The 15,459-nt window shown below is 48.3% G+C and overlaps 1 protein-coding gene and 1 non-coding gene across 2 annotated transcripts; both read left to right on the plus strand.

Moving 5' to 3' along the window:
- The first annotated feature begins 4,784 nt into the window (after positions 1-4,784).
- On the plus strand, positions 4,785-4,923 carry LOC144338910 (U4 spliceosomal RNA). Its single transcript, XR_013413303.1, has one exon. It is a non-coding gene; the product is annotated as a U4 spliceosomal RNA (small nuclear RNA).
- A 4,861-nt stretch (positions 4,924-9,784) lies between these two features.
- Positions 9,785-13,838, plus strand: LSM10 (LSM10, U7 small nuclear RNA associated). The gene is given in 2 exon segments (NM_001257958.1): positions 9,785-9,872; positions 13,113-13,838. A coding segment is annotated over 1 exon segment (372 nt). The 5' UTR covers positions 9,785-9,872; positions 13,113-13,136; the 3' UTR covers positions 13,509-13,838.
- The last annotated feature ends 1,621 nt before the right edge of the window (positions 13,839-15,459 follow it).

Genomic DNA, 15,459 nt, shown 5'->3' on the forward strand with positions numbered 1-15,459 from the left:
CTCCTGGAATGAACTCATTTCAAGTGCACCTTGTACTAGTTAGGGTTTTGGCTACAAAAAAACTGAAACCAGTCCTAGCTATTTCAATAGAAAAGGAATTTACTGAAAGGACATCAGGCAACCCAAGAGTTGTCAGGAAGACGGGAGAACCATCAAAAAATGGCCAGGAACCAAGGAAGGGCGGGCAGTGGAGGAAATAATTCCAGCACTGGAACCACCATCGGGAATGCAGCTCTGGATGACGCAGACACCAGGACAGAGCCTAAACAGTTCCTGCTGGTTTGTGTCACTTGCTCCCGATGTAAACTCTGATAATGCTTGAATTTATGTCACAAGCCCACATCACAGCCGACAAGAATCAAAGACAATATCTGGCCTTTAAGTCATCTGTTGTGATGAGATTCCCCCACTGAAGTCCATGGAATGTCAGATTTCCCCAAACATAGGGAAGGAGTTCAGTTGCTGAGTAGCCAAACAGTGAGATCTCCTCCACGGGCAGCAACCCCAAATCCGCCCCTCTTATTATTAACGATCTCTCCAGATACCCAGTGTTAATTTTTTTCTCTCTCTCTTTTTGAGATGGAGTCTCTCTCTGTCGCCCAGGCTGGAGTGCAGTGGCACAATCTCAACTCACTGCAACCTCCGCCTCCCAAGTTCAAGCGATTCTCCTGCCTCAGCCTTCTGAGTAGCTAGGATTACAGGTGCATGCCACCACGCCTGGCTACTTTTTGTATTTTTAGTAGAGATGGGGTTTCACCATATTGGTCAGGCTGGTCTCAAACTCCTGACCTTGTGATCCGCCCACCTCGGCCTCCCAAACTGCTGGAATTACAGGTGTGAGCCACTGCGCCTGGCAATTTCTGTTTTTTTGAGACAGAGTCTCACTGTGTTGCCTAGGCTGTAGTGCAGTGGCACAATCTCAGCTCACTGCAGCCTTGACCTCCTGGGCTCCATCAAGTGATCCATCTCAGCCTCCTGAGTAGCAGGGATGCCCAGCTAATTGGCTAATTTTTTAAACTTTTATAGAGATGGGGTTTTGCCATGTTGCCCAGGCTGGTCTCAGCCTCCTGGGCTCAAGCAATACGCCCATGTCATCGTCCCAAAGTGCTAGGATTACGGGCATGAGCCACCATGCTCAGCCTCAGTGTTAAAATTGATTCCTCCTTCCTCCTCCTTCCACCCACATTCCAGATGTAATCAGCCTCCAAGATTCCGACTGGCTCTTGTCATGGGTCTTTAACATTCATCCCTCCCTTCCATTCCCACTGCAACTGACCATCTTCATTTAGATCCTGATCACCTTCACATTCATAAAACTAGTGTTCCTCATATAATTGCAGTTTACAGTGTGAAGCATCTGGGCCTCCTAAGGTCTTCTCCCTGACCAACATTCAGGAGACTAGCAGGGGAGGTATGATTTATGTATTAGCTGGGCATAGTGTTGCCTGCCTGTAGTCCCAGCTACTTGGGAGGCTGAGGCAGGAGAATCACTTGAACCCAGGAGGCGGAGGTTGCAGTGAGCTGAGATCACAACACTGCACTCCAGCTTGGGTGACCCAGCAAGACTCTGTCTCAGGAAAAAAAAAAAAAAAAAAAAAGAAAGAAACACTGACTGGGGAGTTTGGGCAGAGAACCTAACAGAGATCCAGCTAGAAGATCAAATCAAATTATAGAAGGCTTACTTAAATGTCAGCGTTGGAATCTATGCTGCTAGTAAATTGAAAGTGTTCTTAGAAGGTAAATGATAAGATCAGAACTGGGTTTTGAATCTGTTGGCAAAAAAATTGAAGCGACACAAAGACCAGTGAGATGGTTTTGATAATAAATTAAGGCCAGGCATGGTTGCTCATGCCTATAATCCCAGCACTTTGGGAGGCCAAGGCAGGTGGATCACCTGAGGTTGGGAGTTCAAGACCAACCTGACCAACATGGAGAAACCCTGTCTGTACTAAAAAATACAAAATTAGCTGGGTGTGGTGGCACATGCCTGTAATCCTAGCTACTTGGGAGGCGGAGGCTTAGGCAGGAGAATTGTTTGAACCAGGGAGGCAGAGGATGCAGGGAGCTGAGACTGCGCCACTGCACTCCAGCCCGGGCGACAAGAGCAAAACCCCCATCTCAAAATTAGCCAGGCATGATGGTGTGCACTTACAGTACCAGCTACTCAGGAGGCTGAGAAGGGAGGATCATTTGAGTCCAGGAGTTGGAGATGGCAGTGAGCTGTGATCACTCCACTGTACTCTGGGCTGTGCAGCAGAGCAAGACCCTGTCTCTATTAAAAAAAAAAAAAGTAAGGAAATGATGGCAGAGATACTTCAAAGAATTTGCAGGGCTAGTGACTGAGTGATTGTGACAGCTGTGGGGGAATCAAGAAATTATAGAAGTTATCGGCTGAGCGAGGTGGCTCATGCCTGTAATCCCAACACTTTGGGAGGCCGAGGCAGGAGGATCTCTTGAGCTCAGGAGTTTGAGACCAGCCTGGGCAATGTGGTGAAACTCTGTCTCTACTAAAAATACAAAAAAATTTAGCCAGGTGTGGTGGTGCATGCCTGTAGTCCCAGCTACTCTGGAGGCTGAGGTGGGAGGATCACTTGAGCCTGGAAGGTGGAGGTTGCAGTGAGCCAAGATCATGCCCCTGCACTCCAGCCTGTGTGGCAGAACAATAACTTGTGCCCCCCCCCAAAAAAAAAAAAAAAAAAAAGCAAAGAAGAAAAAATTATAGAAGTTATCAAGGTTACTCAAGGTGCCCAACTTAGGTAGCTGAAAAATGGTGGTAGCAACTGCAGAAATGGAAAAATTCAGAGCAGGAGCTGATTTGGAAGGGACTTGATGAATTTTTCTCATAGACCTACTGGGTTTTGAGTAGCAGTAAGACATCTGGGGAACAAGCAATGTAAGACATGGGAAAATGGAGATCCAGAGAGCAGTGTGGGCTGGGGCACAGACCTGGACTCGGCAGCATGGGAGGAGACAGCTCAAGACAGCTACCCTGGCCGGGCGCGGTGGCTCAAGTCTGTAATCCCAGCACTTTGGGAGGCCGAGACCGGCGGATCACGAGGTCAGGAGATCGAGACTAGCCTGGCTAACACGGTGAAACCCCGTCTCTACTAAAAAAATACAAAAAACTAGCCGGGCGAGGTGGCGGGCACCTGTAGTCCCAGCTACTGGGGAGGCTGAGGCAGGAGAATGGCGTAGACCCGGGAGGCGGAGCTTGCAGTGAGCTGAGATCCGGCCACTGCACTCCAGCCTGGGAGACAGAGCGAGACTCCATCTGGAAATACAGCCCCAGAGGAAACACACACATTAGGGGACAGGAGAATGAAGTGGGCTTAAAAAGAGAGAGAGAGAGAAATGGAAAAGAAGCAATCAGAGAAATGGGTGAAGGTAAGTGACACAATGCCCAGAAAAAACAAAACACCAAGGAGGAGGGTGATCAGAATGCTCGAGCACTCAGGGGGATGCCAGAAGTGAGGACTACAAGAGGAGATGTGGGTTTTAGGAACAAGGATATCATTAGCAACCTTTGCTGAAAAAGTTAGTGGGGGCTTGGGAGTAGAAACCAGGTTCCAGTAAGCAGAGCCATTGGTGTGAGAAAGTGGAAGCCTCGCTGTTCAGCAGCAATTCTCAAACTTCTTGGTCTTGGAACCTCTACATACTCTTCAAAATGATTGACAGCTTTTGTTTATGTGGGTTACATATATTATCTGTCATATTGGAAATTAAAATAAAAATAATATTAATTCATTCAGAAATTAACTCATGAACGTAAATTTATATTATATATAAAATAAACTCACTAACATACATTTATATATAAAAATATAAACTCACAAATTTATATACATATATAAAATATATAAACTCACCAGGATAAGTTTATATGTATATAAAATGTGTAAACTCACATAAATTTACATATATAAAATATATAAACTCACTATCATAAATTTATATAAATTATATAAACTCACTAACATAAACTCACTAACAAAAATTTGTATGTATATAAAATATATAAATCCACTATAAAAATTTATAAATTTTTTATATATATAAAATTTATAAACTCACTAACATATATTTATATATGTAAAATATATAAACTCACTAACAAATTTATATATATAAAATATATAAACTCACTAACATAAATTTCTCTCTATATAAAACATATAAACTAACATAAATTTCTATATATCATATATAAACTAACATAAATTTATATATATAAATTATATAAACTCACTAACATTAACTCACATAAATATGTATGTATATAAATATATAAACTCACTAACATAAATTTATATATATACAATATATAAACTAACATACATTTTTATATATATAAAATATATTAACTCAGTAACATACATTATATATAAAAAATATATATTTATATATATAAAATATAGGCCAGGTACAGTGGCTCATGCCTGTAATCCTAGCACTTTGGGAGGCCAAGGCAGGTGGATCACCTGAAGTCAAGAGTTCGACACCAGCCTGGCCAACATGGTAAAACCCTGTCTCTACTAAAAATACAAAAATTAGCCAGGCATAGTGGTACACATCTGCAATCCCTGCTACTTAGGGAGCTGAGGCAGAAGAATCGCTTGAACCTGTGAGATGGAGGTTGCAGTGAGCCAAGATCGCACCACTGCACTAGCCTGGGCGACAGAGCAAGACTGTCTCAAAAAAAAAAATTATATATATAATATAAATTTATGTTAGTTTATATATATTATATATATATATATAAACATAAACTCACTAACGTAAGTTTAAGACTTACGTAAGTAGCAGTATTATCACCAACGAGGTTTATCTGAGGCACAGTTCTCGCTCACTGAAACATCCCAATACCCAGCCATGAAAACTCTCAATATAGTCGGCACTGGCAACTTTTGACAGTCTCTATGGAGACTGAATATTTAAAAGAAGAGAAGCAAATCCAGTCTCAGCTGGAAAAGTGATCCTACTTGAGGAAAGGCTGGCATAAGGGCCTTTTGAGAAGTTTGACTGTGGAAAGTAAGAAAACAGGAGATTGCATGGAGGAGAAAGACAATTTTATTTTTAGAGTAAGAGTAGCCCAACAGTGATTGCTGATAAAAAGGGAAGCCTCCTAGGGGAGATGGAAATCAATCAATGAGAGAGTGAAGGAATGAAAGAAGCCTTTTTTTTTTTTTTTTTTTTTGAGACAGGGTATTTGTCACCCAGGCTGGAGTGCAGTGTGCAGTGGCACAATCATAGCTCACTGCAGCCTCAACCTCCTGGGCTCAAGAGATCCTCCAGCCACAGCCTCCCAAGTAGCTGTGATGGCAGCAGCAGAGGCCCATCTGGAGCAGCCAGCTTCAACCACTTCATGCCAGCTGCAGCAGTGGAGGTGCAGCCGGGGCTGCGTGCTCTGTGGAGTCAGCAGGGGCCAGAAACAGGTGATACCAGCAGGAGCCCCACACCCTACCAAGTTGGCAAGGCATGGAGCCCTCACTCCTGGGCACAGCTGCAGCCGCCCAGCCATGGTTCCAGAGTCGGGCATCCCTGTGCTCTTGAGGGCCCAGAAAGCCCCTGGCCCTGCAGGCTCAGAAGTGCCTGCTCCCACTCCCCGGCCTCTCCCCACTCCTGGCGCCCACTCCAGTGCAGAGCAAAGTTGTGGCTAAGCCCCACCACTGTTGTGACCCAGCTTGGTGTGCGTGCACTTGGGGTGACACTGACACACCAATCCCTGCTGCCTCAGCACCCCCCCGCCAGACTTTGGGCACCAATAAGCTTGGGATGGAGGCCAAGGGACTGAGGGTGGCTTGGTGCAGGCCTGCAGGCACCTCAGCCCAGGAAACCTGGGCACCAGCAGACGGCATGTTAATAGTGCCAGGAGGCAGGCAGGTTCCTAGGCAGAAGGGGCAGATCCCCATTGAAACCCCACCTTCAAGCCAGGGGTGGCCTGAAGCCTGAAGGTGGGGCTGTTCCAGGTGGAGTCCAGGACAGGAGTAAGAACTTCATTGATGCCTTCCAGCCAATTGGATGGTACTTTTTCCAGGCCCACCCATGGCCACCCATGGGCCAACCAGCATGCACTTCCTCCATTCTGAGCACATGAAAACCCCAGACTCAGCCAGCCTCAGACACTCCACAGGACCTGCCTGCAGAAAGGAGCTACCCACTTCAGGCCTCCCGAGAGCTGTTCTGTCACTCAGTAAAGCTCTTTCCTGCTTGCTTACCCTCCAGTTATCCACATAATCTCATTCTTCCTGGATGCGAAACAAGAACTTGGGACCCGCCAAACAGCGGGAGTGAAAGGAGCTGTAACATATTCCTGGCCAGCTCAGCTGAGCTGCGAGTGGTAACACACTCCCAGACTGCAGGAGTGAAGAGTGGGGACCCTTCTGGGGAACCACCCTCCACCAGCGGGTAGCTGCGCCACATGACAGGAAGCAGTGGCGGGGCCCAGCCAGCCCAGGAGCCACGGGCCAGAGCCGGGCCGCACAGGGCGGTAGGACTGAAAAAGCTGTAACATACATGGACTGAAACACGCCCCCGCCCCCAACATGCCCCGCCCCTGCTCCTCGGGAGGTGAAAAGCAGCAGCCCTTTTTGGGACCCAGACCTCGGGGCTCCCCAAGCCAGGGCGGTGACACACTGTAACACCCTCTATGGGGCTCTGTGGTTCCTGGTGTCTCTGAGCTTTCGGCCACCACTGTGTTCCCCTTGTCCAGATGCTGGTGCCCAGAGCAGAAGCCACTTGCGGTATGTCTGGTCCAGCTGCTGCCTTGCACAGAGCCAAAGCCTGTGCCGGCGCCTGGAGCTGCCCGTGCCGGGGCTTGGAGCTGCCCACCCGCTGCAGCAGCCAGCATATCTGGCTGTGTGTAGTGGTCGGACCCTGTGCTCACTCACACACCCCTCACGGCTCCACACCTGGCACGCCTTTGGCAGGCGTGGTATCCGGGCCCGTAGTGCGAGCTGAGCTCAGCCTCCAGACTGAGCGGGCAGAACGAGCCCAGCAGGCACAAGCAAAAGTCAAGCACAGGCGCTCCTAGCCACAGAGGTTTCCGCATGGCAAAGTGACACCCTAAGGTTCTTGTGACAGCTGGGACTATAGGCGCACCCACTACACCCAGCTAATTTCTTAAAACATTTTTGGCCAGGCTCGGTGGCTCATGCCTGTAACCCCAGCACTTTGGGAGGCTGAGGAGGGCAGATCACCTGAGGTCGGGAGTTCAAGACCAGCCTGATCAACATGGAGAAACCCGGTCTCTACTAAAAATACAAAAATCAGCCAGGTGTGGTGGCACATACCTGTAATCCCAGCTACTTGGGAGGCTGAGGCAGAAGAATCACTTGAACCCGGGAGATGGAGGTTGTGGTGAGCCGAGATCGGGCCATTGCACTCCAGCCTGGGCAACAAAAGTGAAACTCCGTCTCAAAAAAAAAAAAAAATTTAGAGATGGGGTCTCACTATGTTGCCAAGGCTGGTCTCAAACTCCTGAGCTTGAACAGTCCTCTTGCCTTGGTCTCCCAAAGTGTTGGGATTACAGATGTGAGCCACCCTGCCCAGTCAAGAAGCCTAACTAACTGAGCTGCTTCTCTGTGCCAGGTGCTTTCACACATTAATGAAAGTCACTCAAATCTCCCAGTTCTCTGAGAAAAACCTTATTTTTTGTTTTCATAATAAGGAAATTGAGGCTGAGGAAGAAAGTGATTTTTCCAAGGCTATACAGAATGACTTTTAAAAAATGTAAATCAGGGGCCGAGAGCGGTGGCTCAAGCCTGTAATCCCAGCACTTTGGGAGGCTGAGACGGGCGGATCACGAGGTCAGGAGATCGAGACCATCCTGGCTAACACGGTGAAACCCCGTCTCTACTAAAAAATACAAAAAAACTAGCCGGGCGAGGTGGCGGGCACCTGTAGTCCCAGCTACTTGGGAGGCTGAGGCAGGAGAATGGTGTGAACCTGGGAGGTGGAGCTTGCAGTGAGCTGAGATCCGGCCACTGCACTCCAGCCTGGGCGACAGAGCGAGACTCCGTCTCAAAAAAAAAAAAAAAAAAATGTAAATCAGGTAGGGCACAGTGGCTTGTGCCTGTAGTCCCAGCTATTCTTGAGGCTTGGGCAGGAGGATCACTTGAGCCCAGGAAGTTGAGGCTGCAGTGAGCTATGATCACATCACTGCACTCCAGCCTGGGTGACACGGTGAGACCCTGTCTCTACAAGTAAATCAAATCACGTTGCTCCCTTTCAATAGCCTATCATAGCACTTCTAGTACTAGTTGAGAAGACGGAAGCACAGAGAAGATAGCTAACTTGCCCAGTCACAGCCAGGAGCAGATTTGAGCCTAGGCACTGTATCCGGAGGCTGCACTCCTAACCATGAAATCTAAACTCCTTACCTTGGCTCACAAAGTCCTATATGCTCTGGCTCCTGCTTCCTCTCTGGTCTCTTGTTATACCACTCTCCCCAGCTTCCCTGGCCTTTCCTGTGTTCCTAAATTGTCAAGGTCATTTCCCCCAGGTTCTTTGCATGAATTGTGAAAAGAAAAAAATTGACTTTTAATTGGTGATTTGGCTTTTATTTGCTAAATTTGTTAAATTTGGGTTTTATTTGCAACTCTAGAATTGGGCAACATCTCATTCTATAAAACGGAATGAGTGTTCAAATAAGCTGAGCAGAGGAGATTAGTTTTACAGACAGAAAAGGGCTGAGGAAAGCAGAAACAGAAAACAAAAAGCAGATTGGTTGTTTCAAAGTTACTTTCCTTGTAACTTTGAAGGCTAAAGCAGAGGGGACTTCCTTATCCTGCCAGCTAAAACTGGATGGTTTGGAGATTTAAGTATCTCTCACTCTTCTGATTTATCTGAATATCAGATAAGCAACTTAGTTTCCACTTGGTGATGTGGAACTTTAGCATGAGTGACTCCATTTTGGTTTTGTCTGTTGGGCTTGGTGCAGGAGCCCTGTCCAAACCAATGGCTGCCTTTTTTTTTTTTTTTTTCTTTGAGACGGAGTCTTGCTCTGTTGCCCAGGCTAGAATGAAGTGGTACAATCTGAGCTCACTGCAGCCTCCACTTCCTGGGTTCAGGCAATTCTCCTGCCTCAGCCTCCCGAGTAGGTGGGACCAGAGGTGTACACTACCACAGTGGGCTAATTTTTTCTATTTTTTGTAGAGACAGGGTCTCCCTATGTTGCCCAGACCAGTCTCGAACTCCTGGGCTCCAATGATCCTCCCGCTTTCTCCTTCCAAAGCGCTGGGATTACAGGTGTGGGCCTCCGCGCCCAGCCCTGCCTCCTATAAATTTTATTTAACAAACTGTTCCCTCTAATTGCAATGCTCCGCCCATAGTTTTCACAAGCTTGGCGTCATGTCACTAATCCCAACTCAAATGTCACCTTCTCAGGACACCCCTGACAATCCAATAAAAGACCACCTAGTCACTACCACGTCACACTTTCAATCTTCTAAAGAACTTTTTCCCTATTTTTCTTGTTTGTTTTCCTAAGACTCTCTCCCCTGCAGCGCCATCAGCTCGGGGAGCCACTTGATCTTGGTCACTGCTCTATGCCGGAGCCTAGGAAGCAGCCTGGCCCAGGGTGCCCGTTCAAGAACGCGTGCGGAGTGAATGAACGACTAGTGAAGGAGACTTCAATGACGCAGGCCGGCATTTGCTGAGCGCGAGCCCCGCGCCGCGAAGCATTCTGGGAATCGTAGTTTCTCCGTGCCGCGATGACTCGCAGAGCACAGACGCACTCTGCGCCGGGAGGACAGAGCGGCCCGGTCGCCGGCGTGGTTTCTCCGTCCTGCTGCAGCCGGCGGGAGGCAGCCCGTCCAGGCGCCCGCTAGCTTCGGCGGCGACCCAGACGGGGAAAGCGGAAGGAATGTCGCGTGGTGGGTCCGGGTCGGCGGTGCAGGGAGCCGCGGGGCGGAATGTGGGGTATGCCAGGACCTCCGGAAGGAGGTGCCGGAGCCCAGGAAGCGTTTTCTTCCCCATTTACCGAGTATAGCTCATTTCCCCAGACCCGCTCCCGCTGCTCTGAGTAAGGGGTGCTCATCCCGTTTTACCGGTAGCTTAGCTAGCTTGGAGAAGCTAAGTGGTTTGCTAAGTGGTCTCCCTCCTAGAAGGTGGCAGAGCCTGTCCTAGAACCCGGGCCTGACTCGAGGTCTAGTGATTGCTCTTTGCAGTCGCAGCAGCAACCCCATACCTTTGCTTGATCGCAGATTCGTCAGGCTGCAGCCTGGTGGCTGGTCGTTAGGCCCTGCCCAAGGACTTAGCTCCCAGCCCCGCTCATCACTGGCCTAGTCTAGCTTGCCACGCTCAGTGCCACACTGCACAGCCCTGGACGGGATGCTGAGTGAGGTCGTAAAGAGAGAGCGTTGCACCCCCGTTAACTCAGGGTCTGAAAATAAGGGATAGGTAAGACCTAGTGCACTAATACAATATCGGGGTACGTTGAAATCAAAGGAGAGTACCTTCAGTGGAGTGTGATTCTGGTAGCTTTGTTTCGCCTGTAGTTTAATAAATGTGGAAACAGGTTCAGAGACATTAACTTTTCTAGGTTTACATAATTAGGGGTGGAGTGGGGATTCCAGCCTGGGTTTCTCTACCTTCAAAACCTATGTACCTTATATACTACCGGTTGGGTTTCCCCCCCCCCCCAATTCATTATCTAGATTTATTTTCTTTCTTTTTTTTTCTGAGAGTCTCGCTCTGTCACCCAGGCTGGAGTGCAGTGGCACAATCTTGGCTCACTGTAACCTCTGCCTCCTGGGTTCAAGCGATTCTCCTGCTTCAGCCTCCCAAGTAACAGATTACAGGTGCTCCCATGCCCAGGTAATTTTTGTATTTTTAGTGGATACTGGGTTTCATCATGTTGGCCAGGTGGGTCTTGAACTCCTGACCTCAGGTGATCTACTCCCCTTGGCCTCCCAAAATCCTGGGATTACAGGCGTCAGCCCCTGCGCCCAGCCTCATTACCTAAATTTCTACTTACCTAACAGCTGCATGGTATAGACCAATAGTTCCCAGAGTGTGGGCCCCTGACCAGCAGCATCAGCATCACCTGGGAATATGTTCGAAATGACTCTCTCTGGCCTCACCTCAGACCTCCTGAGTCAAACTGGGAGTGGGGCCCAGCAAGCTGAGATAACAGGCCCCTCAGATGATTCTGATACACACTGTATGTATCAGATGATTCTGATAATGTATGAGAACTACTGGTGTCAAGCACCGAGTCTCAAACCTTCACGTGTATCTAATTCACATACGGGGTCATGTTGAAATGCAGAGTCTGTTTCCAGTCAGTGTGGAAGAATGGCAGTGAGCCACTCAGTGAAGGAGTGGATTATCTCAGAACAGGCCTGGGGAGAGACCTGAGATTATGCATTTCTAACCAGTACCCCTCAGCACTTTGGAGTTACCTGGGGAGCTTTTTTTCTTCTTCTTTCTTTTTTTTCTTTTTTTTTTTTTTTTTTTGAGATGGAGTCACTCCGTCGCCCAGGCTGGAGTGCAGTGACGTGATCTCGGCTCACTGCAAGCTCTGCCTCCCATGTCCACGCCATTCTCCTGCCTTAGTCTCCCCAGTAGCTGGGACTACAGGTGCCGCCACCATGCCCGGCTAATTTTTTTGTATTTTTAGTAGAGATAGGGTTTCACCGTGTTAGCCAGGATGGTCTCGATCTGACCTCATGATCCGCCCACCTCGGCCTCCCAAAGTGCTGGGATTACAGGCGTGAGCCACTGCGCCCGGCTGGAAACTTTTACAAAATAGGAAATCTGGGCCCACCCCTCTAACCAAATGAATCAGAATCTGGGGTGGGGAAGGTCGAGTTAAAAACTCGCCAGATGATTCTAATGTACACCTGGTGTGAGGTTTGGAGCCAGGCGGCTATGGATTTTTTTTTTTTTTTTTTTTTTTGAGACAGAGTCTCTCTCATGCAGGCTGGAGTGCGGTGGCATGATCTTGGCTCACTGCAGCCTCCACCTCCCGGATTCAAGCGATTCTCCTGCCTCAGCCTCCGGAGCAGCTGGGATTATAGGTGCACACTACCATGCCCGGCTAATTTTTGTATTTTTAGTAGAGACAGGGTTTTACCATGTTGGCCAGGCTGGTCTTGAATTCCTGGCCTCCGGCGATCCACCCGACTCAGCCTCACAAAATGCTGGGATTACAGGTGGGAGCCACCATGCCTGGCCTACGGCTACGGATTTGAATTCCAGCAATTCCACTTATTTACTGTGACCTTGGTCAAGTTACCTCTCCTAGCCGTATTTTTTGTTTTTAAAAGTTATTGATTTATTTAAATTAATGTATTAGGAATGATACTGACTTTTGTTGTTGGTCCTAATAATTTATCTTGAATTCTCAATGTAGATAATCATATAATTGACAAACAAGGACAGTGATCTTCCTTTATAATTATTGTTTCTCTAAATTCTTTCCCTTCCCTTCTTTCTGTAATCGTTTTTTTGAACGTTGCATTGACCATTACCTACGTTTTACTGTTGATTAGAAGCCATAAAAGGCATCCTTTTCTTGTCCCTGGCTCAATAGAAATGATCATCATTTTCTTTATTTTTTGAGACAGAGTCTTGCTCTTGTTGTCCAGGCTGGAGTGCAATGGCGCGATCTTGGCTCATTGCAATCTGCCTCCCGGCTTCAAGCAATTCTCCTGCCTCAGCCTCCTGAGTAACTGAGATTACAGGCGTGTGCCACCACGCCCAGCTAATTTTTTGTATTTTTAGTAGAAATGGTGTTTCACCGTATTAGCCAGGCTGGTCTCAAACTGAGTGGATCTCGCTATGTTGCCCAAGCAGGTCAGCAGAACTCTTGGGCTCAAGTGAAGCTCCTCCCTCAGTCTCCTGAGTAGCTGGTACTACAGGTGTATCCCAGTGTGCCTGGCCATCCTAGCCATATTTTTCTCATTCATAAAATAAGCATAAGTAATCCTTGGCTTGCAAGTTGGTGTGAGGATTCCATGAGACATGTGCGGGAAGTATCTGTGTCCACAGATACAAAAATTGCAGAGGTGGTCTGTGCTGGGAATTTTGTTTGAGAACCTGGTGGAGGTGAGTTGGCAACTGTACCCCCTACCCTGCTATAGCTGCCATCTGTGTGCTCCTGTCCACAGCAAGCAGGCAGCTGGTGTGGAAGAATGGCACTGAGCCATTCAGTGAAGGAGCGGACCATCTCTGAGAACAGCCTGATCATCCTACTGCAGGGCCTCCAGGGCCGGGTAACCACTGTGGACCTGCGGGATGAGAGCGTGGCCCATGGACGCATAGACAATGTCGATGCTTTCATGAACATCCGCCTGGCCAAAGTCACCTACACGGACCGTTGGGGGCATCAGGTCAAGCTGGATGACCTCTTTGTGACAGGCCGCAATGTCCGCTACGTCCACATCCCAGATGACGTGAACATCACCTCGACCATTGAGCAACAGCTGCAGATTATTCATCGGGTGCGGAACTTTGGTGGCAAGGGCCAAGGCCGGTGGGAATTTCCCTCCAAAAACTATAAGTGAGGCCCTCAGCAAGCCCTGGCCCCAACTCGGCTTCCTCCAGTGTTCTCTGGAGCCAGCTCCCTGCCCTCACACCCTGTCTAGAACCCGAGAAGAGAGCAGGGCCAGGCCAGAAGCTGGTGTCCAACAGACACCACCTGTCAAAGCTGCGTTTCACAGGGTTCCACCTCCCAGACTCCCTCTGGGACCCAGAATCCTATCTGTCTGTGGCCTTGGGGTAGGTGACAATCCCCCTTTTTGATGATCTGAATCTCTGACTTATTGATCATGGAACCTGTCAAGTAGTTTTCAACTCTCCCAGTGAGGATAATTAAACATGCTCAGTCTAAGCCACCTCTAACTGTCTCCATTCCTCTTGCAGTTGTGTTCATTTTCTTGTGAAACCCAACTTGAATACAAACAGGTCCATGCCCCAGGCCTTCCCTTCTGTGTGCTGGGCTCCCAGACCGTCCTGTGTAGTCGGGGGCAGACTCAAGCTTGGCTGCACATTGGAATCACCTGTCCCACCCTCAGAGATTCATATTTCGTTGGTATGGGGTATGATCTGAGGGCTGGGAGTTTTTTAATTTCCCAGGCAATTCTAATATGTAGCAATTTGAGAATGGTAGGAGAGTACTTCAGTCTGGGCAGGTGGAAAATGGCTTTTCTACTCAGTCCCTGTTGAAGAGGCTGTTAGTCTCATTGCTGTTTCTTGAAGCAGAGAGATTGGAGTAACCTGGGCCCTCCCCTGGGGTGTGAGAGCTCTGCTAATAGCAGGAATTCCATCTCTGATCTGAGAATTATTGGGTTCTCAGGGTTAGAACCCAAGTCCTTGTAGTAGCTGTCTTGTCATTCTAGGCCTGCCACAGGCAAACAACTGTCTTAGTGAAAGTGGCTCACTTGTGGTCAGGAGTTCGAGACCGGCCTGGCCAACATAGTGAAACCCCGTCTCTACTAAAAATAAAAAAATAAAAAAAAAATTAGCCGGGCGTGGTGGTGCACACCTGTAATCCCAGCTCCTCAGGAGGCTGAGGTGGGAGAATCGCTCGAATTGAACCAGGAGGTGGAGGTTGCAGTGAGCCAAGATCACGCCACTGCACTCCAGCCTGGGCAACAGAGGGAGACTCTGTCTCAAAAAAAAAAAAAAGAAAAGAAAGAAAATGGCTTTGTCCTGTGGAACCAGAGAGTTTGAACTCATCAGATATCCACAGCACACCTGCCATGTGCCAAGGCCTTCTGCTAAGCACACATCATCTTTTTGTTTTGTTTTGTTTTCAATAGAGATGAGGTCTCACTATGTTGCCCATGCTGGTCTTGAATTCCTGGACTCAAGCCATCTCCTGCCTCAGCCTCCCTGAGTGGTAGGATTACAGGCGTGAGCCCCCAGGTCTGGCCAAGCACACATTGTCAAGTGAGATTTGAACCTTTTTATATAGGAGCTTATACCCTAGTGGGGGAGGTGGTCAAAGAAAACAAAGATGAGGCTGAACAGAGTGGTTCACACCTGTAATCCCAGCATTTTGGGAGGCTGAGGCTGATGGATCACTTGAGGCCAGGAGTTCCTGACCAGCCTGGCCAACATGGTGAAACCCCATCTCTACTAAAAATAGAAAAATTAGCCAGGCATGGTGGCGTGTGCCTGTAATCCCAGCTACCTGGGAGGCTGAGGCACGAGAATTGCTTGAACCCAAGAGGCAGAGGTTGCAGTGAGCCAAGATCATGCCATGTCACTCCAGCCTGGGCGACAGAGCAAGACTGTCTCAAAAAAAAAAAAAGAAAAAAAAAAAGAAAACAAAGATGAAATCCAGCTTGAGAACTGCTGTGGCAGAGTTTTGAATAAAGCAGGGCCCCTGACCTTAAGATGCTGTCATTCTTGAGAGAGATTTGAGAGGAATGTTCATGGGGACATTAGCAGCCCGAGGGCACTGCATTCACATTCTGGTTCCGTCTGTCAGGTGTTGTCTGCAGACCACCT

This window comes from Macaca mulatta, chromosome 1 (genome assembly GCF_049350105.2).
Source record: "Macaca mulatta isolate MMU2019108-1 chromosome 1, T2T-MMU8v2.0, whole genome shotgun sequence".
In the NCBI taxonomy this organism is placed as follows: domain Eukaryota; kingdom Metazoa; phylum Chordata; class Mammalia; order Primates; family Cercopithecidae; genus Macaca; species Macaca mulatta.